This window comes from Octopus bimaculoides, chromosome 15 (genome assembly GCF_046866305.1).
Source record: "Octopus bimaculoides isolate indiv1 chromosome 15, ASM4686630v1, whole genome shotgun sequence".
NCBI lineage: Eukaryota > Metazoa > Mollusca > Cephalopoda > Octopoda > Octopodidae > Octopus > Octopus bimaculoides.
In genome coordinates, this window is record NC_142942.1 from 31,623,404 (window position 1) to 31,651,307 (window position 27,904).

At 34.9% G+C, this 27,904-nt stretch overlaps 1 protein-coding gene across 2 annotated transcripts in view; it reads left to right on the forward strand.

The window, feature by feature from the left end:
• The window catches only part of LOC106869382 (cleavage stimulation factor subunit 3), a 166,041-nt gene that overhangs the window by 129,545 nt on the left and 8,592 nt on the right, over positions 1-27,904 (forward strand). Inside the window, exons 1-15 of one of the 2 annotated variants that reach the window (XM_089363654.1) lie at positions 1,666-1,784; positions 2,395-2,427; positions 3,815-3,912; positions 7,075-7,176; positions 7,797-7,923; positions 9,102-9,260; positions 13,279-13,360; positions 14,661-14,770; positions 17,924-18,040; positions 19,608-19,682; positions 20,600-20,743; positions 23,507-23,609; positions 25,153-25,222; positions 26,257-26,353; positions 26,591-26,695. In XM_089363654.1, coding sequence (XP_089219780.1) covers positions 2,395-2,427; positions 3,815-3,912; positions 7,075-7,176; positions 7,797-7,923; positions 9,102-9,260; positions 13,279-13,360; positions 14,661-14,770; positions 17,924-18,040; positions 19,608-19,682; positions 20,600-20,743; positions 23,507-23,609; positions 25,153-25,222; positions 26,257-26,353; positions 26,591-26,695 — 1,422 coding nt within the window. In that variant the 5' untranslated portion in view covers positions 1,666-1,784. Of the gene's footprint in view, positions 1-1,665; positions 1,785-2,394; positions 2,428-3,814; positions 3,913-7,074; positions 7,177-7,796; positions 7,924-9,101; positions 9,261-13,278; positions 13,361-14,660; positions 14,771-17,923; positions 18,041-19,607; positions 19,683-20,599; positions 20,744-23,506; positions 23,610-25,152; positions 25,223-26,256; positions 26,354-26,590; positions 26,696-27,904 lie in introns of those variants that run through there. The other variant, XM_052973227.2, reaches the window with a different exon arrangement.

Sequence of the window (27,904 nt, forward strand, 5' to 3'; positions counted from 1 at the left end):
TGTGTCTGGCAGTGCACTTCCATTGTAACAATGTCAAAAAAAGGAAAAGTAAATAAAAATGGGTGCATGGATGCAGATTTCTAAAATTGTTAAAAATTAATTAAAAACTGACTCAACATGGAAAATGTTAGTTTTCCATCGTTAATTTTTCCAATCTTATTGATATTTTTCCTTTTGGTAATCACTTAACTATACTTTTGACTTTATTTATTTGTATGTATCCTGTTAGGTGCAATTTAACCAGAATAATGCCATTGGTTGACAATTACTGGTTCACTGAATTTGTGAGGCAAAGTGACGAGAGTGTGTCTAAGCAATTTGGATAGAATAAATGCTGCAACATATTTGGGATTGATTGCTTAGATTTATTATCAATTGAATTTGTTCTGCTTGAGTACAGCCCATAGTTAACTTACGATCTCTACCTGCTGTCTCAACAAATAAACTGGATTTCAACTGGGGTGATATTATAAATGAGTTTACTGTATCAGAACAATGTGTTAATTGTTAAGTGATAGACACAAGTGTTCCATACCACATGGTTCTGGATTCATCCCCACTGCATGCCACCTTGGGCAAGTGCCTTCTACTACAGCCTTGGATTTGGCTGACAGAAACTGAAAGAAGCCCAACACACACACACACACACACACACACACGCGTGTGTGTTTTTGTGTCTGTGTTTGTATTCCACCACTGCTTGACAACAGGCGTTGGTGTGTTTAGATCCTCATAACATAGCAGTTCAACAAAAGAGACCATAGAACAAGTGCCAGGCTTACAAAAAGAAAAAAAGAAAGATAAGTACTGGGGTTGATTTGTTTGACTAAAATTCTTCCTAGCTGTTGCCCCAGCATGGCTGCAGTCTGGTGACTGAAACAAGTAAAAGATTATTGAATGTAGAGAGACTCAAATGGTTAATTAGAAATAATTAATTGGTGAAACAGATGGACAATTAAGTTAGTGTTATTAACAAATTAAATGAAGGGAGTATTATGTGGTGAGATAAGATAGTGTTAGTCATTGACTGATATTGTTTTAATCACACTAAAGTTAACTTCCCCTTTCACAGTACCAGTCACATACATGGGGTCAATATAATTGTTTTAACATGTGGGAAACAACTTTGGTTATTTTTTCAGTCTTATTGAATTTCGTTCATTTTGCTACCCCAGTCAGTTTATGGCAGTTTGGTAGATGGTTGTAGAGTAGACATGCTGATGTGTTGTTAAGTCAACCCTGAATGAGCAGACCTATGATCAGTGATATTCCACACATGACCACCTCATATTTTATTTAAGTGTACATTAGACTACATAATCCAGTATCTTTTTATCTTTTATTTGTTTCAGTCATTAGACTGTGGTCATGCTGGGGCACTGCCTTGAAGAATTTTTAGCTGAATGAATTTACTCCAAGGTGTTATTTTTTTCTTTTAAAGCCTGGTACTTATTCTATTAGTTTCTTTTTGCTGAACTGCTAAGTTATGGTGATGTAAACACTACCACCAGTTGTCAAGCAGTGATGGGGGACAAACACAGACACAAAGACACACACACACATACGATGGGCTTCTTTCAGTTTCTCTCTACCAAATCCACCCAAGGCTTTAGTTGGCTCGAGGCTATAGTAGAAGACATTTGCCCAAGGTGCCACACAGTGGGACTGAGCCTAGAAGCATGTGGTAGGGAAGCAAGCTTCTTGTCACACAGCCATCTTAAGTGTGGTGTAGTTTAAGAGAGATTTCATTGCTATCTCTAGCAGATTGAGCAACCTAGTTGGAGGTTGGAACAGAAGGATTTACACTAATTGTCTTCATTTACTAATTACTAGCAACTACCTCATTAGATATGATAGGCTTAATTACTGGCAACTACTTTATTATATATGATTATCTTAATTACAAGAGTTACTTCATTAAATATGATCATTTTAATTAGTGGTGATTTCCACATGAAATATACTTGTGAATCTTAACAGCTCCTAAGCCTTCCACCAAAAAGTGTGGTGGGTGGCCAGAGGAGCTTTTAGGGGTTGCTTAAATTTTTCTGTAGTTTTGAAATTTAAAGAATTAAGTAAGCCTGGTTGAAAATGCAACAAGAAATGCATATAAATTATTCTAGCACGAATCCTTTAAACTATTTGTCCAGTGCAAATGCACTTGGTTATTGTTATTAAGCTGCAGACCAATCTGAATGGAGTTGACATGATTTATTGTAAAGGGGAATCACTAAAGGGAAATAACTCAAAGTTCTTTCAGATTGCGACTGTTTGCTTGGTGTCTTTGAACTCAGTCTAGAAGTTAAGAATAATCCAGTTATTTCCAATAAGCTGTTTTTATATCTTATTTTACTTCACCATTCCATTTATTTTCCTTTTTCATGTATTTTTCAGATGAAGGCTAAAAATTATGAAAGAGTTGAAAAAGTAAGTAACTTTTCATTTTTCTATATTTGGGTTTGGTAAACAATTATAATATTCCTGGTTATAAGTTTCTGCCAGGTTAATCACTGGTTCCTTGTATTTACAATGGAATCACAACTGAATGTCTGTGTAATATATGTGGAACAAATACTGCACAGCTCTTTTTATCTGAAGACATTAGGTTCTCAATTTACTTGTCAATATTTATACCTTTTGTAAAAGCGGTGAGCTTGCAGAATTGTTAGCATGCTGAGTCGTTCTGAGTTCAAATGTTACCAAGGTCAGTTTTGCCTTTAATCAATAAAATAAGTACCAGCTGAGCACTGGGGTCGATGTAATCGACTTAAACCCTCCACAATCCCCAAAGAATTTGAAAAACCAATATTTATATCTTTCATTATTATTCCTTGGTGAAAGGTGTAAACATACATACATATGACCATCCAAAATTTGTATCCCCAGGAGGTCATAGGTGTGTGTGTGTACATACATGTATACAGACATGTGTATTTGTTAAGCTTTAACTCTCACTGATACCCTCTAAAAGTTACAACTTGTTTTACGGTCAGGGGGTCAGTAGCTGAACTACCCTCCACCTCATTCAACTGGATGAAGAAGTGGTGAGGGAATATGCGATAATCTGGTGGCACCTGCCTCTTCTTCGGGTACAGTTGGACTTTCACTTCTCTGTGAAATATTCTTCTGCTTATATTTCAAATCTGGTTTGGTGGGTTCCCTCACCACTTCCTCATCCAGTTGAATGATGGAGTGTAGATGAGGTGGAGGGCAGTTCAGCTACTGACCTCCTGACCATAAGACAAGTTGTATTCTTTAGAGAGTATGTCAGAGTTAGAGCTTAACAAATACACATGTCTGTATACATGTATGTAAACGCACACACACACACACACACAGTCTGTCTCTCTCTAATGTATTACAAATGATACTTGGAAAAACAAATATATCTCACAAATTAATTAGAAAGTTCGCAAGAGCAATTAGATTCCAGAGAATAAGTCTATTAATATCCTCAAATGTTAACATTGATCAAATAGATTTATTGATCTGAGGTCTACACTGCCTTTCCTCCTTTCAGGATCGATAAAATAAAGTAACAGTCAAGTACTAGGATTGATGTAATCAACTTGTCCTGTCCAGTCAAAATTGTTGGCATTGAATCTTGCAACAGACTGGTCACTTATACATCATAGATCTTGGTCACTTGTATACAATAGGAGCTAAGTATCTGGCCTTCTGAGTGATAGGGATTGAGAAAAATTAAAAAAAACACACAAGATGTTGATATCTCAAAGGTTAATATTGATGTCTCAACTTTGAATTGTATGTTTTTTAAAACAACTTGTTTTCTTTTATTTCCCTCCTGTTGTAGCTTTTCCAGCGCTGTTTAATAAAGGTTCTGAATATAGATCTGTGGAAGCTCTACCTCTCATATATAAAGGAAACCAAGGGAAAGTTGCCTTCTTACAGGTAAGAAACAAAAATAATTAACAAGTGATTCATAATGAAGTCAATATTATATTTCAAACAAAGGTAGTGAGCTAATAATATCGTTAGCATGGCAGGCAAAATGCTTAGCAACATTTTTTGTTTTCCCCCGTGTTCTGAGTTCAAATTCTGCTGAGGTCGACTTTGCATTTCATCCTTTTGGGCTTGATAAAATAAGCACCAGTTGAACACTGTGGTCGATTTAATTGACTAAGCCACTCCTCAAACTTGCTGGCCTTGTACCAAAATTTGAAACCAATTTTATATTTCAAAAGTGGTGAGTGAATTGTCAGTGATGGTTGTGACAAAGGATTAAATAGATGAGGGAATTACGGAAATGGTAAAATACCAGATTTAATGAATGTCTTGAGTTCAAAACCTGACAATCCTGAATTTAACTTTCATTCCTTTGGGTCAATAAAATGGAATGATTGGTGGTCAAACATTGGGATTGATTTAACCCTTTAGCATGCAGCTTTCCTTGTCAAATATATTGCTTATTTATTCACATTATTTTAAATTAATCATGCATTATCTTGTAGCTTCAAGATTTCAATGGCATGTTTGTATATTTTTTGAATGACATTGTAAGGTAGTGTGAGAGGTTGGATTTGGTCAGTTTTAGCATAAAAAAGGTTGAATATTTGGGTTGGATATGGTTGGATTAAAAGGGTTAATTGACTAAAAATCCTCTGTACCAATGGTAGAAATCAGTATTAACCCACTTGAAATCAATGGTAAGTTGGCAGAAATAGCAATTTCTGGGCTGAATACATTTCATTCTTAATAATTGAGTTTCTTTGGTTCTCAGTTCAAACATTAACTTTGTCCTCCATCCCTCTACAATTGATAAAATAACTTTTTCTGATATACTGGTTGATTCAGTCCTCTTCTGCTAAAATAAGTTGATTATGGTCAAAATAAATTAATATTCACCATTAAGTTTCATTTAGATAAGTTTTAGGTCTGAGATATAAGTATGGTTCATATACCCAAATTCCTATATAATCCTAGTCTCCCTACCTTAACCCTTTTGTCACCAGATTTCTGTTGAGATACTTTGTGTTTCTTTCAATTAATTTTAAATATAACAAAGAATTTAGTAAAATAACTTAGTTATCATTAAGCTAGTGTTAAGAATATAAATTGTGATAAAGGTTTGGTGGAAGATTTTAATCCAAAACTTATGAAAACAAGACATTTGTATTACAGAGTCAGAGGTAGTTTCAGCCGGGTTGGTGTCAAAAGGGTTAAGTTAACTGCTATTTATAGAATATTTTATTCCCTTGCGATATCTATTTTACAGCTTTCAGCTGTAAAAACTTAATTTCAATTTACTTTACTTTGACAGTGTATCTCTGTATTTATCCATGTACCTGGTTGTATATGTGTATGTTTGCCAAATTGTACATTACTTTATTAAGAAAAAAAACCTTACATTATTTTATGATTATAATTTTATCATTTGACTAAAAAGGAGTAATAAATATGTCAGTGTTTATTGTATAATGTTACCATAAAAACCCACGTAATTTACACACTTTTTTCTGCAAAAACAAAAATAAACTTTAGCCGGTGTGTAAATCACATGACTAGATCGTTTCCAGAATCTCTTAGAAATTTTTTTCCTGAAGAATGACTTACAAATGTAAACATTTGTATGGGAAGTTGACTTGTTTAATGTCAGAATAGGTTTTTACAGAAAAAATATAATAAAGTTGACTTTTGTTTATGCTGGACAGCATAATGCTTACTTTTTCTGTATAAATTTACTAAAATCATTAAATGGTTAACTACTTTTAGAAGTTTGATGTACATACTGGTAATCACAGTCCAGGCTATATTTTACATTGCTTGGAGTTTCTACCTATCGCAAAGGAGCCCAGCAATTTCCTTAAATAGATCAGTTTTTCTCTGCTTAAGAAGCCTAACTTGCGTTTGCATCCAGGAAGCTATTACTTGCTTTCTTGGTGTTAGGGCAATGAAATTCATCACCGCCGACATCACCGCTACCAGCTCTTACTGCACCCAATGCCGATGACAACATCATAATTCATCCTTGTGCATGTAAACTCACTAAGTGAATATGACTTAGCGTTCCTACAGAAACCTTCATTTAACTTATACAATGTTTAATGTCGTTTCACATTCATGTTGAATTATGCAGCAATCTTATGTTCTTTTCATAGAATACTTGTAATGTATGTATTACCAGTTCTTTTGGTATAGTATATTTTTGCTATTTTTGTTTATGTTTCTTCACAGACGTGTATATTCTAACAAGTCGCTTCATAAATTTTGCACCTCTCTTGTTCAATAAACACTGTGTTAAACTTGCAAAACTGTTTATTTTCTCCTTTCGATTTTTAATATTTATTTTAGTGGGTTACCAAACTATCATTACTGGCTAAAACAGTAATGACAAATTTTAAAGTTTGCTTGACATTTTATAAGTGTGAAAGGGATTAAAATTTCGATACTCCATATCAAAGGTTCTGACAAGAATAGACAGAAAATCAGAGCTTGAGACAAGAAAACACTTTCAACCAATGAGAATTCTGTTTATGTAATCAGTTTGATCGGTCACCTTCCTCTGTCGGTTGAGTAAAGTGTCATTCAAGCTGATGTTTATTGGTAATTAAACTTATTTTGCAACACTTGTGTGTATTTATCAGCTTTGTTTTTGTTGCTAAGAATTATCAACAACTTTTCCTGTGATCATGATTTGAGAAGACATACTTGAGAAGTATGCTAAAGATCGGACATAATGTTTTGTGAGCAAGAAATGTAAAATAAAGTTTATTATAAACAACACAAACCCTTTGTAATTTAATAGCTTTCAATGTGATACCTGTTAAACAGAAATTATTTTTATCTAATGAAAATTTAATAAAACCTAATCATAAGTAAGTGAAATTATGCTAAATACAACTAAATTGAAGATCTTTCCCCTGGCCATATCAGCAATTCTGAAAACTTTTGAGTCCGAATTTTACATGAGTAGAACCCTTGTTTTACAATTTTTATCCTGAAAATCACTTGTGTAAATTACACAGGTGCGCAAATTACATGGGTTTTTATGGTAATTAAATTAATGTATTAACTTGTCATCATGTATTGTCTATTAATATTTGTATATTTCAGAGAAAAGATGGCCCAAGCCTATGATTTTGCCTTAGATAAAGTAGGAATGGATATTATGTCATACCAGATTTGGGTTGATTATATAAACTTCTTAAAATCTGTGTAAGTACCCAACTTTTTAAACTACATAATTTTCATCAAACTTCTTTTTCCAAGTTAATGCTTCTTACATATATATTTTTATATCAGTAATTTTGTACACTCCTAGGGTTGATGTAATTCTCCAACACCTCCCTGTAAAGTTAGAAACAAGTTGTGTGTGTTCAAATTCTGCTAAGTTCAACTCTACCTTTCATCCTTTTTGGGTCAATAAAATAAGTACCAGTTGAGCACTGGGGTTGATACAATTGATTAATTCTTCCCACTAATATTACTGGTGATGTGCCAACATTTGAAACTGTTACTATTGATTTTATTGAGACGGCAGAACTAACAACCATCTTAACTAATCAGTCAATTCAATAAAAAAAATTAATTAAAATTATAACTTGGAACAACTCTAACATAGAGTGGTTCCTCTTGTGAGGGACAAGTTTGGTGAAAATTGTAGTTTCTTTTTTAATGTGTTGTCACCAATAACATTACTAGCAACTTAACTATTGATCAGAAATACAGCCTATTAATCAGCCAGGCACACTGTTGTAACCAAGTTATGTACTTTGAAATATTCTTCAATCTAATTAGTACTGACAAAGGTCTTGTGTGTCTGTTTTTTATTTCAGTGAAGCTGTCGGGTCGTATGCCGAAAACCAACGTATAACAGCAGTTAGGAAAGTCTATCAACGAGGTGTCGTTAATCCAATGATCAATATTGAATTGTTATGGAAAGACTATAATCAATATGAAACAGTAAGTTTAAAGTTTGAATTCCCTCAAACTAAATTGTCGCATACATCTCCAAAGAAGGACTCCATCTCCTGCCAGCATACAAAATATTTGTTAATTTTTAATTGTACAGTGCTTCCACTATGCTCAATGGTGAGATGTTCTTACCTACTTACAGCTAAACAGACTAGGCCGTAGACATGGCAGTACACTAACGATAAAATATAAACCACCAAACCATGGATTACTGATACAATAACACTTCCTGGTATAACTGCTCCAGCATGGCCTGGTTGATGTCATTTTATGTTTGATGTGTTATGCTATTCTACAGAGAGCCACAGGTTTATATATTTAGAGGGTTTTGAGTTCCTGATAAAAGGGTCTATGGTTTGTATTTTTTCATGGATTCACTGTGTCCATAGCAACAGAGTTTTATAAAGTGACAACACTTTACAACTAGTGATAGCCCATCCCCTTATACTTTCTTATTGAATGCTAGATGTGTAATTCTATTTGGTTTGGTCTGTTTGGTCATTTCTGTTACTTCACAGTTGAGCAGTTTTCTGGTGAAGGTCCAGCTATCATCCAGCTGTTATTGCACTGAAGTGTGTCAGAAATCAAGTTTAAAAAAAACTTTCTCCACCTTTGGTTTTCATTGATGTTCTCTACTACTTTATACCTTACAAGGAGACTAAACTGCCCATGCCATAAGTTACACTGAATTGCCCATGTGTTATTATGTTGGTTACAAGATTTTCTGAGAGACAATGCACTTAGGAGGTTTGGTTTCTTTAACTTCCCATTGGACATGTCAGGCTCTTAAAGAGTTCTGGAACATAACAATTGAAACTAATGAAACATAATGTTTTAAAATGTTCATGGAATCTGTTTACAGTCGAGGACTTAGCCAGTGGGAGTCAAGTGGCTTTTTTCCTCTCGTTGACACAACAGGCAATGAAATCTATTGTATTAATGTATTAAAGGTGGGATGGGGTGAGGTAGATCATGAATGATCAAACGCTTTACATCAGTAGTTGTGGTTTCATCACTCGTATGGAGCAATAAATGGAAAATAGTTTTTTAAGAAAATTAAAAGCTATCACACAAAATATTCTATTCAGCTGTATCCTTAGAAGGTTTTCTTTTTTGCTTCTAAATTTATTTAAAATTAAACTTGATTTATTTTCATTTTATTTCAGAATATAAATCCTTTAATTGCTAAAAAGATGTCAGAAGACAGAGGCCGTGATTATATGAATGCACGAAGAGTTGCCAAAGAGTATGAAGCAGTTACGAGAGGGTTAAACAGGAATTCCCCCTCAGTACCCCCACAAAATACCCCTGAAGAAGCAAAACAGGCAAGTTGTCTAATTTAGTTCATCATAGCTGAGAAAGTCATCTGGTTTGGTTCATATGAATAGGAAAATGTGGATTACCCTATGAAATTTAATGGAAATAGTATAAGCCAGACTATTTTTGAGCCACTGAGGATCTTTATACATAGTTTATATGGCTTTCACAAACTGTTCACCTACCTGTTATCTTAAAAAGAATACCGGAAAAGCTAGTCCTGAATATACTGTGTCTAACAAAAATCTAAAACACACACAAAAAAACAAAAAAAAAACAGGTTGGTCGCAGGTAGAATGCTCTATAACAAAAGATCTTTTTTTTTCACAAGATTTCTAAATAGGGAATGTCTGGAAGATTTTAATAGTTTTTTTGAGTTCTAGTTTTACATTCCTTTAGTATCTACAGATATATATATGTATTTGTTTTTTCTTTTAACCATTATGTTTGCCCAGGTATCCATTTTGACTGCTGTTAAAAAGTTTTATGTGTGAGGTTTAGTGTAAGAGAAATTTAACAGATCATCAGTTTCTTAAATGAAGAGCTGCATTGACAAATGTAGGGAAAGAAACATAGAGTGAGTGGAAAGATAGACTAAAAAATGTGCTATTTATGATGCTGAATTACCAATATACAGAAATAATTTCTTGTTTAGTCTAAACACATAAGTGAATAAGTGATAACGATACAACAACCACCAGGTATTATTGTTACTTCAATAATAAATTTACATACTTACAATAATGTAGTTTATTATATGCAGTTTATATTGCAGTTATTTATATGTGAAGACTCTTTAGAATATATCTAAAGTTTCTTTGTAAGTTTGCAGTATTTGAAGTGTGGAGAATTATTAACAACTGGTGTTTAGGATTAAAGGGGAATTTAGCTTCATTTAAGAAGTTTGGTAGAACAGAATCTATCTGCCTACAGAAACTGGAGAAAAAAATACCTGTAAGCTTGAGGAAGATTGTAAGTGTGTTGTTCATCAGGATACTGTCTATGTTGCACATAAGACACCATTTTGAGCGTGGCCGTTGCCAGTACCGCCTGACTGGCTTTCGTGTGGGTGACACGTAAAAGCACCCACTACACTCTCTGAGTGGTTGGCGTTAGGAAGGGCATCCAGCTGTAGAAACTCTGCCAAATTAGATTGGAGCCTGGTGTTGCCATCCGGTTTCACCAGTCCTCAGTCAAATCGTCCAACCCATGCTAGCATGGAAAGCGGACGTTAAACGATGATGATGATGATGATGTTGTCAGTGTGAATGGAATGAATTGGGTTATTATCTGAGAAAGGTCTTCTGGGAATATGTTAGTATTTTGTGTGAAATGGACAATATAATAAAGAGAAACAACTTAACCAGTTGCAAAGAGTGAAATCTGTTAATAGTCTAGTTGATAGGATGCTGGAAACCCAACTGAGGGATCAGGTGTTAGCTTTGTACTGTGTCCCTTAACAACTCTAGTCCCCTTGGTTGCAGATTGGAATGGATCATTGCTGTAGACAGTGGTAGCAATATAAAATTGATGAGTGTTAAAGTTAGATATTGCAATAAGGCTTGGGTCATTTTAGATTTCTTTCAACTGTGTGACCAAATTTATCCAGTTATTTACAAGTTTATCAATAAAATATAGTATTGTTGGCAAGAAATTACTAATGTTATTACTAGACAGGTATGAAGTTCACTTTGCAACCACTTAGTTTCAGGTTCAATCCGACTGTGTGGCACTTTGGACAATGTCTTTTACTTTAATCTTAGATTGACCGATACCTTGTAAGTAGAATATAGTAAATAATAGATGAACTGCTCAACTAAACCATTAAAGTTGCTGCTTAGGCTTGACCACAGTTTAATAACTGAAATAAATGAAAGAATAAATCAATTGAAGATTCTACATAAAACATCCCAAGCTCTATTGTGGGTCCCAAGGTGTTAAGTCAAGGAAGGAGCCTTGTCTTTATCTTCTCCAGATCCTTTACTGAGAATTAAACCTACCACAGTAAACTAATAAAATACTTGTCAGTTACAGTGTGCTACCACTGTTTACTGTGATGAATTGTACCTCCCAATAGTTACTGACAAGGAAATAAATATTGGATCATCCCATAAATAATGTGGTTTTTTCAATTGCATGAACTAAAAGTTAGAGGGCAACGGGATAAGCAACCTGCATCAACTTGCTATAAAAGCAGATAGTAATTTTACCTTGTCCTTATTCTTAGTGCAAGTTTTGAAGAGTACAGTTCGATTTTAAGTTATTTTTTCAAAGCTATATTTTGCTTTACGAGTTCAAGAAAGGCAACAACGCAATGGAAAGTGCGAGGAATATTAATACAGTATATGAGGATCAGACAATGTAAGCCAGTGTCAACGGTGGTTCCAGAAATTTTGAGCTGGAAACTACAGCCTAGAAGACGAGCCTCATCCTGGAAGATCTGTAGAACTTGACGAGGATATCCTGCATACCCCATTGTAACTGTTGGGGAACTAGCAGAGAAGCTTGCATTTGGTTATTCAAGCATTACCGATACCTGCGTGCCATCGGAAAAGTCAGCAAATTGGGTCAATGGGTTCCTCACAAACTTTCCGATTTTAATTGCTTGCAGGAAGTGAATGTGTGCTCTTCTTTGCTGTTACGCCTCACAAATAGACCTTTTTTGGACCGAATAGTAACTTGTGATGAGAAATGAGTTCTCAGTAAAAATGTCAAGTGCCAAAGACACCGACATCCCAGGCTAAAAAAAGAAGAAACACCGACATCCCAGGCTAAAGAAAGTCTTCATCCATGTAAGGTGTTGTTGTCTGTTTGGTGAGATATGAAAGCTTTAGTTCACTTTGAACTTTTAAACCCAAACCAAATGATAACAAAGGAGATCTACTGTGAGCAGCTTGAGCGGCTTAAGTCAGCACTAGAAGAAAAGTGACCATCTTTGGTTTCAAGACGAAAGGTTTTCTTCCATACAGTGAGGATAACATTCCAAAGGCTGGAGCAGTTTAAATGGGAAACGATGCCCCACCCACCATATTCGCTGGACATTGCTGCATCTGATTATCATTTATTTCACGATCTTCAAAATCATTTTGGACGGAAAAAATATGACGAGGTCAGAACAGTACTGGAGGAGTATTTTTCATCACGGACAAGTGAATTTTGGAAGAGGAGCCTTGCAACTCTACCAGATAGATGGAAAAGCATTCGTAGAAAATGGAGGAGAGTATATTTCAGATTGAAAAAGAACTTTGTTTATCTTAATTTTGAAAAATAAAAAGAAGTATAAAAAAGACGCATTATTTATGGGATGACCCAATACCATTACGAAATACAAGTAGAGCAACACTTGACCAGTTAGAAGTAGCAGCTAAATTTCCTTTATATCACACTGCATTGCCTTAAATGTAGGGCAAGTTGGATTATATGGTCCTAAAATATAATGGTTGAAGAAAGGATGGTCGTGGCTGGAATGGCTTTGATCATAGAGCTAATTAATCAAGTCTGACTTGGGGCTTGATGACTACAACCAATATCAAAGACTAAACAACAAGAACCAATACCAAAGGATCCAGAAAAACTGACCTTATGAGTCTAGCCAGTTTCCCCAGATTCTGTGGCATATATACTCCCTTCCTGGACAGGATGCTGATGTGTCACAGGATTGCTCCTTTTTTTCAGCCAAGTGGACTGGAGCAACATGAAATTAAGTGTTTTGCTCAAGAACACAATGCATTGCCTGATCCAGGAATCAAAACCACAATCTTACAATCATGAGTCTAACACCCTAACCACTAAGCCATGTGCCTCCACAACTATCAATATAGATATACTGAATACATCAATAATAGGAAACTATAAATCATTCGCTTTTGGTCTGTAGGTGACCCCCTTCCCTGTCTGCTCCCAATTGACCTCACCCAGCTCCCAGTCCACACTGAAGTAAAGAGGAATAAATCTCCTGTTTCAATTTTTTTTTGTTAATTTTTTTTTTCAGTTTGTTGTATTGTGATATATTTTTCTCTATTTTAGGTTGAACTCTGGAAACGTTATATAGCTTGGGAGAAAAGTAATCCTTTACGGACTGAGGATCATGCATTAATTACAAGACGCGGTAGGTAGCTTTGAGTCATTTTGTAATAAAATTGAAAGAATTTTGATATTTATATCATTACATGTCATTTCCATATATTTGATCTGTGAAGGCCAGAACTGGTCTTATTCCTGGCTCTGTTTAAAGTACCACTCTGAGTTGGAACTAGTCATCTTTAGAATGTGTATTAATAGTAATAAGGCTGTTATTCACCTTGTCCACAGACTTATCTACTAGGTTCTTAGTTCAAATCCAGCCTGGTATTGTGTACATCTAGGATAAGATACCTGTTGATGACTAGAGATCAAGCTGAAACATACCTCTTCTTCTACTTCCTCTCCTACCTCCCCTCCCCCTTCCCTCTGGAGGGATTGCCTTATCTTGAACAAAATTAAAGGGATCTGTCTCTACTCATTTGCCAACCATTTTACTGAATCTCAAACCTGGGTGGACTTCAGTTGTAAATCTTTTATAAAATTGTTCACACCATTATCTATCATATTTACAGATGTAGGTTTGAGTCCTACAGGCAACCTTCAACTTTTTCTATCCAAGAGAGTTTTTCAACTCAATATTTACTTGCAATTATTTATAACATTATTTATATCAAGTTTCACTGTTAAAAATGGTTTTAAAAAATTATAACTTAGTAACAAAACAAACAAAAAGTTTTTTTCATTTAAAAAAAATATTGTTTTCTTTAAATTTATGAATGTATTTTTTGTATCCAAAAGCTGTTTTTAATTGGTTGAGTTGATAGAATGTCGATCAAATAACTGAACTGTTTTATCCTGCCCTTGGTTCCTTCTACTCACATCATATCACTTCTCATATTTACTGTCCCTCTTTCAGACCCTTGATTTTCTCATCATAGATTTGCTCAATGAGAACAACAATCCTATCTCTTTCTGTTTGTTTGTCTCTGTCTCTCTGTGCTTCTCTCACATTACTGATCTGGGACTTAATAATACCAGTTGTGTCTCACATCCCAGACTCTACACCAGTGTTTCTTTCCCAGAACTAGGTATATTGACCTACAGCTGTTCAAACTGAACATATCTACATTGGTCTCACCAATGCAGGAAAATTTGTAAAACCCATGGACACCCCTCCATCCTCATCCTGTTTTGTAATGTATATTCCTATATACTTCTATTCCTATATGTTCTTCTTACAGTGTTTTTCCCTTTCTTTCTCTCTCTCTGTTCCATCACTCATGTTTGCCTATGAGCAATGTCTTTTGTGTCTGTATATCTATATTCCTATATATCTGTTTTCTTTTATGTACCTATATTCCTCTCTTCTTTCTCTGTTCCTCCAGTAATGTTTGCCTATGAGCAATGTCTTTTATGCCTTGGCCATCACCCAGATATTTGGTATGAAGCTGCATCTTTTCTGGAACAAAGTAGTAAGCTCCTCACAGAAAAGGGGGTAAGTTTTTAATTGGTTATTTAATTAATATAAAGAGATGTTAATTAGATTGAGGTGTCAATGAGAGATGCAGGTTGAAGTCCATGCCAGTCGTTGACATTTTAATCTCCCATATAGTCTATATATTTACACTGTCACTTTATTCCAATGTTAACATAGATTATTACTAATGTAGCTCTCTGCTGTTAACAGAGATTATTATTAATATATCCTTCTGCTGTCATAGATTGTTACTAATGTATCCCTACATGAGAGAAGTTTTTAACTGAAATTCCTTCAGTCTGCAGAGAAATATTTCTTATGACAGATGAATTCCAGTAAGAGCTCATAGTAAGTAAAACTTGCGGCATGGTTTCAATACATATATATTAGTTTATCATTTGTGTAGTAAGCTATGAAATTCTTACATTCTCTCAATTTCCTGTAATTCAGACTGCCTTATAGTCCCAGCAGACTGAATGGGAAAGTCGCTGCCCTGGAGGATGGTGGGGGAGATGCACTGGAACAACCACTCTGACTCACAGGGCTTGCACTTTGGATAGCCATCTCTGCGCAGATAGCAGTGAGCAGGGATATGGTCCAGGATCTGAGAATGCTGGATGACTCTACAGCCACGGGCTTGACCCATCAGAGAGTGACTGTTACCATAGATTATTTCTAATGTATCCCTCTACTATCATAGGTTATTACTAGTGCACCTATCCGCTGTCATTTATTATTACTAATTTATTGCTCTGCCATTGTTGAAATAGACTTTTACTAATATATCTCTCCACTGTTAAGATACATTATTACATATGTATCCTTACACTGTCACTTTTTACAACGTAGGTATACTTCATTATATCCTTATTATTAGACTACATTTGAAGTATGAATATTTAAATATATTCAATAATGAAATTTAAATTCAATAAGAAATTCAAATGTTTATGATAAATTGCTTCTGTTCAAATTTTTTCCACTTAGTTTCAGGTTGTAACCATAATCCCATATTGTGTGTGTGTGTGTGTGCACATGTATATGTGTGTGAGTGTATATATGTGTGCATGTATATGTGTTTATATCTTTAAACTTGCTTATGAGTGAATATACAAGGTAATTATCATCACTCTTTAATAACCCTACCATCAATGATGTTAAATAATTGAAATTTCTTTGATTACAAGTATGATTTTGATTGATTGATTCATTTTATTTTAGGGAACATCAATTAGTTGTAGCTATAATAATCAAAATTCAATTGTAGAATCTTATTTCATAGTTATTTTGTAGTCAATAAAGATCATGAAATTCAATCATGTCTGCCTGTGATGTTGATGTTATAACAGTCTGAATGAAGACAGAGGCAAAACTCTGCCTGTGTTGATTCTCGTGTATTAATATAAATGTGAAGGTGCATGGCTTAGTGATTAGGGTATTTGGCTCATGATCGTAAGGTTGTGAGTTCAATTCCTGATGACACATTGTGTCCTTCAGCAAGATACTTTATTTCGTGTTGCTCCACTCAACTGGTGAAAAATGAGTAGTAACTATATTTCAGAGGGCCAGCCTTGTCATGTTCTGTGTAATGCCAAATCTCCCTGAAACTATAATAAGAGTATGCATGTCTGTGCGGTGCTCAGCCACTTTCACGTAAATTTCATGTGCAGGCTGTTCCATTAACCAGATCAACTGGAACCCTCATTGTCGTAATCAATAGAGTGCTAATTTTTTCTTTAAATTTTTCTTTTTATTAAGATAAATAAATGTGAAAAAAGGCAACCCAGCCACAGATAGGGGAGAAGCCACCAACTGGATTTGATCCAGGCATGCCTTAATCCTGACCACCATCTTCCATGTATTCTATTGGATCCATAATAATAATGTATATGAATGACAGAGCACAAACATGCTGAGAGATTAATCAAATATAAGAGAAATCTGATGTAGAATTCATGAGAGGTGACTGCACTGGGTTGTGAATGTGATGTGTGGTGGAGGATAATGGATTAGTAAAGAAGTGCCTCTACTGTTGTCTTCTTTCTCCCTTTCTCTTCCTTTCTAGTTCCTCCTAAGAAAGACCCTTTCATTAGCTCTCCTAACAAAGAACCTTTCATTAGCCCTCCCGACAAAGACCCTTTCATTAGCCCTTCCTGTGTCTAACAGTGCAACTTTCTGTCTCCCCCCCCCCCAGCCAGTGTTACCACTTTTCTCTCTCCACCACAATGAGAAAAACTGTGAGGGTTTGTAAGTAGCTGCTATCATTATAGAAATGGTTGGAGCATTCACAGAAGTAACTGGAGGAAACGGTGAATTGCTTCACTGTTTCAGCAAACTGTATTTGTGTCTTGTACTAGTTTCTCTCTGAATATAACCACAATATTGATATTATAACAACAGCAATAATTGATGCAGTACCAAGCAGTGGCTCTCATAACTTCTGCTCTGAACTGATTGGAAGTGTTATCATGTACATGTTTTGTCTTGATGTAGAAGATGGGCTACAGCAAATATTCTGCTTCATACCACAGATTTGCTTAACCAATTAAGCATGTCCCTTAATGGCTGACAATATGTACCTCTCTAATCATGAGCAGGAGTAGTAGGGGAGTATCATAGCCATATGTTGAGAGGAATTCTTTGAGATTTGAATAATTCACCTCTGGAATCATGGGTGTTTTATTCATCATCCCTCAACAACCCTTATTCAGGGACCATTTGAGTGGGATGAGCTACTCAACTTGAAGAAATTCTAATTGGGCTCCACTTGTAAGGTCATGTGTTGTTTATCTTGATATGAGATCACCATGGCGTGCACATATGATTGTGATGTATGTGCCTGGTGTACCCTTATCAGACAGGTAGTCCTGATGGGTATATTGGGCTTTGTATATTTCTACCCAGTGTCACTTTGATGACATGCTTTTTCTCAGATCCATCCCAACAATAAAGGCATTATGAATAGCTGTAAATAACAATGACCAAATAGAACAAATAGAACAACGATAACAACAAAAAAAAGGGTTCTGAACATGACGGTGGGACAACCACTTAAGATGATTTGGGGACACTGCACTCAACCCGAGATTACCCTGATATACAAAAAATAATAATGATGATAATAACAATAATTATAAAATGTTCTTTATTTTTTGTGATCTTAAATTTAAGGACCAAAATGCTGGGAAAATTTTTGCTGATGAAGCTGCTGCCATTTATGAACGAGCAATCACCACACTCTTGAAGACAAATATGTTGCTGTATTTTGCATATGCAGATTTTGAAGAGGTATTAATCTAAATTGCTTGCATTAACTCTTTTAATACCATCTATCTCTGTTTTAATGATACAGATCTGTGAAATTTAAATCTTACACCATTATTTTGTACTACTAGAAAGACTGCCCTCCAGGCGATCTTTTGCTAGCCACTTGATAATATTTTCACATTTGATTCCCAATTCTAATAATTTTTATATTTTACACTGAATTGCAAAATTCTAATATGATATTTGTGTAATAACAAAATCAAACCTGGAATGTGTGTGTGTGTGCGTGAGAGAGAGAGAGAGAGAGAGAGAGGTGGGGAGAAAGAACATTACAAATAATGAATGAAATAAACATGAAATGAAAAAATCGTATAAATAAAGCTCATTAAAATTATCTTGTACCAAATATTTAAATTTGAAATATTCAATATTCAATAATAAAAGGAAGTTCAGAAAATAAATTTTCCTGAAAACTTCAATTTATTTATAAAAAATCTCACCTACTTAATAAATATTTCTTTCAATAATTTATCATAGTTGTAATATATCTCTAATTGAAACAAACTTCAAGGTAATCCAACTATGTTTAGCGTGCTAGAAATAGCAGCGATCACATAGTTATTATTGTAAGGCCTATAGCACTCCAAACAGCCATACCAACAAAATCACTTTTTTTTTTTTTTTAATTATAATGGTTTATTAGAACATTTTTCTTTTATCAAAAATATTCATTTAACAAACTCTGGAAACTGATATTATTCTTGAAATTGTGCCTCAAACTGTCGGTTTTGCAAATAGCCAATTAAGACTTGAAATGAAAACATTGAAATGAATATATATCAAATTATCGTTAATGAAAATAGAAGTGAGAGAGAGTGAAAAACTTGTAGTTCAAATATTCAGTAAACTAGGAAATTGAAATTGCAGGAAATTTCCATATGGTTAAGCCTTTAATAATTGCTTTCTTTTAGCAACTGTTACATACCTAATTAATCAGCAGCTTTCTCCATAGTATAGATGTTCCAAGCACCAACTGAATAATAGTGACATAGTGTTATTTTATTAAGTCCCTCTAAATTCTTGGTTATTTTCAAAATTAATAGAAACACACAAGTAACTGAGTATTTTGCTTGAAAGGTTTAAACTACATTTGATGTTTAGCATTTTCAGATCAGAAAACTTACTGAGTCAATCATGGAAATGGTTCAGCATCTTTGCATACCAATCATGGACACAGCCAAAAGTGTCATAATTATATATAAACCCACATGTGCCTTAATTGTGCATAAAACAATTCCTTATCCAAATCAAAGAGCTTAGTAATTTAATCTGCTGAAAATAACAGCCTAATCTCCAACAGATTACACCCTATTATCTTAAGTAAGGACAGGGCAGGATACATTAGGTAATGTAATCCTACATGCCACCAATAATGACAGGATGGTCATGACTAGAATACCTTCAGTCATAGGTTTGCTCTATCAGTATTGATCTGGAGTTAAACAGCAATAATTCTTTATCAAATATTTAAGCTTTTTAAATAACTTTCATCAATAATTTCTTTCATTATAAATGTTTTTTCTTTCAGAGTCGTATGAAAAATGACAAGGTCCATTCAATATACAAACGTCTATTGGCTATTCAAGAAATTGATCCAACTTTGGTAGGATTCCTTTTGTTTATATTATTGTTTACTGTTTTATATTGTTTGTCTTTTTCATATTGTGCATGGGTAAATTTTAAAATATGGCTATGTACCCCTCCCCAGTAATGAAAGTCCACAATTGCACTCAAGTTTCATGGTATTGAGTGAAAGAGAGACAAATTTTCTTCCTAGCAGCTAACATTAAGTTACTTGTTTAAATATTAAGAATGAAATACTTGCTGTAGAATTGAACTTAACATGGAAGACCTTGCAGTCTGGTATAAACATTCAACTGTTTCAAACATATCTAAAGTAATACAGTTCTATATTTAAGACATGAGGAATTGTGTACATTATTTACATTTGACGGATATTTGTCCTCATCTTGTTTGTTGTTAACACAATGTTTTGGCTGATATACTCTCCAGCCTTCATCAGGTGTCTTGGGGAAATTTCGAACCTGGGGCATATGGTGTAGTGGTCAAGAGTGCGGGCTACTAATCCCAAGATTCCAAGTTCGATTCCAGGCAGTGACCTGAATAATAATGATAATAACAATAACAGCAACAACAACATCGTTGCCACCGCCAACGACAAAAAGTACCTTAGGAATGAGAACCCAATACACCTGATGAAGGCTGGAGGGTATATCAGCCGAAACGTGTTAACAACAAACAAGATAAGGACAGATATCTGTCAAATGTAAATAATGTCCATAATGTATATCTGAAGTAGGAGAAAATTATTTTTGTAGCTTTTCGCTGCTATTCCCACATCCCTTTCATTTTGATGTTGAGTTTCTTTTTTTTTTTTTCAAGTACCTTTGTTACATGTCTAATTTTATTGTGACCTTTTGTTGAAATTAGTGTTCTTTTTAATTATGAGAAAACAGAAAGTTTTATTTTTCTTTCTTGATTTTATGTTGTATTAAATAGGCCTACATTCAATACATGAAGTTTGCTCGAAGAGCAGAAGGAATTAAAGCTGCTCGCCTTGTCTTTAAAATGGCTCGGGATGATACTCGAACTCGCTTCCATGTCTATGTATCAGCTGCACTAACGGAATATTATTGTAGTAAGGTCAGTGGTTTTCTGATATTCCATCAGTTACTCTTTTACTCTTTTACTTGTTTCAGTCTTTTGACTGCGGCCATGCTGGAGCACTGCCTTTAGTCGAGCAAATCGACCCCAGGACTTATTCTTTGGAAGCCTAGTACTTATTCTATCGGTCTCTTTTGCCGAACCGCTAAGTTACGGGGACATAAACACACCAGCATCAGTTGTCAAGCGATGTTGGGGGGGACAAACACAGACATACAAACACACACACACATACATATATATATATACATATATACGACAGGCTTCTTTCAGTTTCCGTCTACCAAATCCACTCACAAGGCTTTGGTCGGCCCGAGGCTATAGTAGAAGACACTTGCCCAAGATGCCACGCAGTGGGACTGAACCCGGGACCATGTGGTTGGTAAGCAAACTACTTACCACACAGCCACTCCTGCGCCTATGTTCAGAATATTTTTAAAATTATTTCTAAACAACAATAAACTAGGACTTCCATCTGTTCCTGCATTTCACTGAGTATCTCCAGATGTTCTATTGCTTCCTATACTTAATTCACTAACCAAGTTTGAACTCAGAATCTTGAAAGGGAAAAATGTGTTTGTGTGTGTATTAGTGTACGAATCAGTCACTGAAAAATAATTTGGGGATCATCTTATTGAAAAGTAACAATTGCAAAACTATTTATGATGCGGTTAACATCTTGAAATTGCAAAATATTATTATTGAAGGAACTGAATTCCTTCAGCCAAGACCTCAAGACAATATGGGGAGGTGCCCCAGCTTAGCCACCATAAAATAATAGAAATCAAATGTTGTTTCAACTAAATTTCAATTCTACATTTATATACATTCTGGAATATATTTGTTAATTACTTCCATAGCTTTCTCTGACGATTAAGGACAGTTTAATAGCATTACCATGCTCTCATAAATTGTTGGAACCAATGTATTTGGGCACAGATAGAGACCCCACTTTCAATCCTTTCACTGTTGACCTAGAGGAACATCCAGAGTATGACAGCTGGCGGCGGAGGGAGCACTACACCAACGCTCAGCTGTTACTCATTACAGTTCACTAGACTGGAGCAATGTAAAATGAACACATGCACTGCCTTGTCCAGGCATTAAACCAATTAGGTTGTGCACCTTCACTGTTAGATTATGAAAAGCCTCAATAAAAATATTTAACTTTTATCCAGCTATGATGGATTTAATTAATTATTTAAAACATTTTCTTCTTAACTGGTTTCAGTCGCTGGACCACCTTCCACGGTTTTTAGTCCTTTATTGCATTGGCCCCAATTCTAATCCTGAAGCATATTTTATCAGACAGTTGGCTATGTCTGTTGAGTTACGTCTCTTATAGGAAGTTACATTCCTTTTGGGGAGTCATATCCTTTCTGTGATAAGGTTATACTTCTGTATACATGTATCAATGCGTACAGGTGTGTGCGTGTGCCCTCACCCTCTTTTTCCACAATATTTTTTTCCTTTTTCTATTTACTTTGCTTCAGTCATTGGACTGCGGCCATACTGGGGCACCACCTTGAAGTATTTAGTTGAACAAATCAATCCCAGTAATTATATTTCAAAGCTTGGTACTTATACTGTTGGTCTCTTTAAGCTGACTCAATAAGTTATGGAGATGTAAACACACCAACACCAGTAGTAGGGGACAAATAGAAAGACGGCTGTGTGGTAAGAAGTATGCTTCCCAACCACATGGTTCCAGGTTCAGTCCCACTGCATGACACCTTGGGCAAGTGTCTTCTGATATAATCCTCGGGCTGACCAAAGCCTTGTGAGTGGATGTGATAAATGGAAACTGAAAGAAGCCCGTCGAATATATGTGTGTGTGTGTCTGTGTTCCCCCTTCCCATTGTTTGACAACTGATGTTGGTGTGTTTACGTTCCTGTAACTTAGCAGTTCGGCAAAAAAAGACCAATAGAATAAGTTCTAGGCTTACAAAGAATAAATCTTGGGATTGATTTGTTCAACTATAACTCCTTTAGGTGGTGCTCCAGCATGGCCATAATCAGATGACTGAAACAAGTAAAAGAATAAAAGATGTACATACATTTATGTATGACAGGCTTCTTTCAGTTTCCTTCTACCAAATCTACTCATAAGGCTTTGGTCAGCCCCAGGGCTAGCATAGAAGACAGTTGCTTCCTAACCATGTGGTTGTGAAGCAAACTACTTACCACACAACCACGTCTGCATTTCCTGTTTCTGTCTATGAACATTCATTCCAAAATCATAGGTGTATCTGACACTGTGGTAGACTTGCCTAAAGTGGAACTTAGTGAGATGGAACCCAGATCTCTATAGTTGCAAATTGAATTTTTTATCAAACTGTGTCTTGTAATAAAGTGAATTTATCAGTCTCTATCAAATGGCTAAGTCTGGGTTAGTAGAAAAGGGGTGCAGTATATCTAGAATAATGCTATTTTTGTTTGATTCATCGATTTATCACACATATGCACATAAATACATGCACACACACACACACACACGAGAACAGACCCAAACACATACACATAGACACAAATACATGCACATACATACCCCCGCACACACACTCTCTCTCTCACACACACATACACACACACGCACACACAACAAGCTTCTGTACAGCCTCTGTCTCCTGAATTCTATTCACAAGTTATATTACTTAGTTTGTTGTCAATTTTAATTTTTAATCTTTATGAAACATGTTTGTTACAGTTCTATGTAATTTGTAAGATAATATTTATTTATAGGAGAAAACTGTGGCTCTGAGAATATTTGAACTAGGTCTGAAGAAATATGGAGAAATTCCAGATTATGTTCTTGGCTATGTTGATTTTATGTCACATTTAAACGGTAAATACTTTCATTGTAGCACATTGCAATTCACATTTTCATTGTCTCTCATTGTATTTCAAAAATATCTCTTACATTGTATACACATACACACACACACATACTGTATTTGCTGACATATAAAACACATGGTAGCATTAGAGGGAAACCCTATTTTACAAGTATATTTTGTAGAGAAAAAAAAAACAAATTTGGTATGTTTCATTTTACAGCTACTGAAAGATATTTTAAAACAGTTTTATTGTGTAACAAAGTTTAGAATTGAAACCTTACAGTTTTAGTAACTAGGTTCAGACTACACTTAGATTAGGTAATGTGCCCTGAATACCAACCAATCTGCTTGCAATTAACCAAAGCCACAGTAGAAGAAAATGTATGATTACTGTGACAGTACACTGGAATGATGCATGAAACCTTAAGTTTATCTTTAATAAACTACATTATACAAGTACTGTATTTCAACAGTATCTTCTTTCAGTTCAACTGAATAGTTGTTTATATTTTGGTCAAGAGAATTTCTATACAAGATGTAAAACTCGTGTTTCTGGCTGTGATGCTTTGTGTTACTGCAATCAGCCGCCAGAAAGGTGCACCACTGCCATGGTTTTGTTTCCATTCCCTCATTGCAAAATGGCTGATAAGCAGAGGAAAATTTACCAATTCTTTCATCTTTTTAGGAGAAATTTCATTTAGATAATTAAAAAATATTTCTTGAAGGTAACAGTCATTAAAGAATATAAGACACATGTGTGGGTTATGTATGCCCAGGGAAGGAGGTATAAATAGGATGATGTGACCTTTCCACATAACTGCCAAAATACTGTAAGCAATTTTTCATAAGTTTGTGCTGACAGGCTGTGATATTTTGGCTGGTTTTCAATATTTAATTATTAGTAATAATTAGTGCCTAGTGGACTTATGTTTATACAGTTCCCTATCCTACAACATCTGTAATATGGCCACATTAGATGCAGGGCAATTTTTTTTATACATTTAAGAATGAAAAATATATCCAAGCAAATATGTTATACACACACATACAAACACATATAGTGGAAGTACAACAGATTACCATATGAGGTTGTGGCTCTGGATAATAAACATATTAAACTTCTACTGCTGCATTCCATCTGAAACTCTGATCCATGATCAATCTAATTAATTATAATTTTTAGTTTAATATTTGTAATTATTCATTGATCTGATAATCATACAGAATTTGTACTTACTCTTTTTCTACATACCAAACAAGGCCATTTTCTTGCAGGATCCTGTCTTCTTTCCTCTTTTAATCTTTGCTAAATTTATTTTGAAGCCCCTCAGTTCCAGGTTTTGTTCTCTATATCTGGAATTTCTTTTCTAATATATATATATATATATATATATATATATATATATATATATATCTGTGTGTGTCTGTGTATGTGTACATATATACATATGTATATGGTTATATATATGTGTGTGTGTGTGTGTGTGTTTAATATAATGTTTGCCTCATTTCCAGAGGTTTTTGTAATTTCTATTTTTTTTTTATTTACAGAGGATAACAATACTCGAGTGCTGTATGAAAGAGTTTTGTCTTCCGGTCAGATCCCTCCAGAAAGATCTAGGTAATAGTTTCTGTCTTCTCTCTCCCTCTCTCACTTTATACACTTTGAAATCAGGAGTGTGTGATATAGAACTAAATATATTAAAGTTTACATTTTTAGTGAACATAAGGGGATTGGTTTCAGTTGAATTATGTTCCTGTCTTTCTCAGCATGGCTAACTGGAATGCCAATTGTTACACAGGGAAGTGTTGTTATTTGATTCTAATATTATATTAATAAATTTAAGTTACCATAATTAATTTTGGTGAGATGGTAGAATCGTTAGCACACTGGGCAAAATGTTTAGCGGCATTTTGTCCATCTTTATGTTCTGAGTTCAGATTCTGCTGAGGTTGACTGTGCCTTGCCTCCTTTCGGGGTTGATAAGATAAGTACCGGATGAACACTAGGGTTGAGGTAATCAACTTAAAACTCTCTCCGAAATTGCTGGCCTTGTGCCAGAATTTGAATGCAGTGCTGTGAGAACTCATTATGGTAGTAAAGAATTAACTTGACTATTGTGTTTCATGCATATACCACCCCTGAGTAATTTCTCTCTGTAATTTATTCCCTAAGGCCCACCTCCCCATCATCATCATTGATAGCTTCATCATTTTATGTTTATTTTTCTATGCAGACATGGGTTGGCAAGGTTTTACTGCTCATCACAGTTCACAGTATAGATAAATGGCCAACTTTGTTGCTGTTTTACCATGTGGACTTGGTGTATATTATAGCATTATCATTGCAGCTGGGTTAAACAGCTCCTCCTACTCTCTATCAGTTCTTATTCAGAGTTACTATTGTCTTAGACAATTTACTTGTGTGTAGTGACCATGTTTCATGTATGTTTTTTTTAATTTTAATTTTTTTTTTTTAAACTTTGGAATAAAAGAAGACAAATTTCTTCTCACATTTGAAACTCACAACTGAAACTAAAAGCTATAAGATATTTGGTCTGATGTTCTCTAACTCAACTCTCTGCCCTGGGGGTAGTGTAATGTATTTCAAGCATTTATTTATATATTTTTATTATTTTTTTCTTTTATCAACAGTGAAATCTGGAGTCGATTTCTTTCTTTTGAGTCTGAAGTTGGAGATTTATCAAGTATTTTAAAAGTAGAAAAGAGAAGAGCCGCAGCTACAAATCAGGTATTTATCAGTGTCAAGTTGTAAACTTCTTTCTTTCATCAAAAATTCTTGTATTTGTGATTCTTGTGAACCTTCTTTCTTCTATAAGTATTATTTTGATCAAACCATACAATTCATTTGATGTTTCACAGCAGAATAGCTGTTGTAGAAGAGACTTGTTAAGTGTGTGTGTGTCTGTTTTGGGAATGTTTCAATAGAAACACTGTTGACGCTGTGTTAATGTGGTTATGATTTCAGCTGCAAGAATTTGAAGGGAAAGAAACGGCCTTGTTGATTGATCGCTATAAATACATGGATCTCTACCCTTGTTCACAGATGGAGTTGAAGGCTTTGGGGTACAGAGTAAGTGTCAATTTTTAAACTTTTGTCACTCATCATCATCTTCATTATCATCACATCACCGCCACCATCGCTATTACCACCACCACTTAATGAAAACCACACAAACCAATATCACCACCACCACCACCATTATCACTATGCACCACTATCATCAGCATTGACCTCACCCCAGTTTCTGCTCACTTTCTTATGTGTAGACAGATTATTTCTGATCCACCAGCTCACCTCAAATGTGCTCATATAGCATTAAAAGTGAAGGAAGTTGTGTAGAAGACCTTAACAGATTCTCTCCAATCAATGTGGTCAATGTTCACAGCATGTGAGCTCCATTAATTTATGTCTGCTTTAATCCCAGCTAGATGTCAGTAACCTCTTGAAATACTGTACTTGAAGAAGAAGAAACAGATATAGGATTTATATGCCATATAATTCTATCCATAGGACTGAGACACAATGTATTAGAAGGGCCCCATTGGTTAACCTTTGTCACTGTAATCAAAGGGAAAATGTGGAGGTATGTCAAAAGATGGTGTTATCCCCGGATTAGAAACATGATAATAGTTTTAATAGTGAACTCCCCTAAAAGAGTCATGCAGTTTCTTTGGTCTAGTGTTACCTACAACATACAATTCACTGCCAACTAAATCTAATTCCTTTTATTTTCTTTCAATCTGTTTTTCCATTCCTGTGGATAACATACTGACATTTTTTCCTGTTATGAACTTTATATATAGGATAATGTTGAGGAGGGGAAGGAGGAGTATTAGTAGAGTACATTGTGTTGATAATGTAGAAGAAGAGGTGTATAAGTGGAGTACATAAGTGTTGATAATGTAGAAGAGGAGGAGTATTTGTGGAGTACATAATATTGATAGTGTGGAAAAGGAGTACTAGCTTTAATAAAAAAGGAGTATCATTGAAGTAAATGATGAGGAATAAAAAGGACAACTGTGAATTATGCAAATTTGTAGAAACCAAATATTGGTTTCAAATTTTGGCACAAGGCCAGCAATGTTAAGAGAGAAGTAAGTCACTTACAGTGACCCCAGTATTCATCTAGTGCTTATTTTATTGACCTTGAAAGGATGAAAGTCAAAGTTAGCCTCAACAGGATTTGAACTCAGGACATGATGATGGATGAAATGCTGCTAAGCATTTTACCTGGTGTGTTAACGATTATACTAGCTCATCATTTTTTAGAAGCCAAAT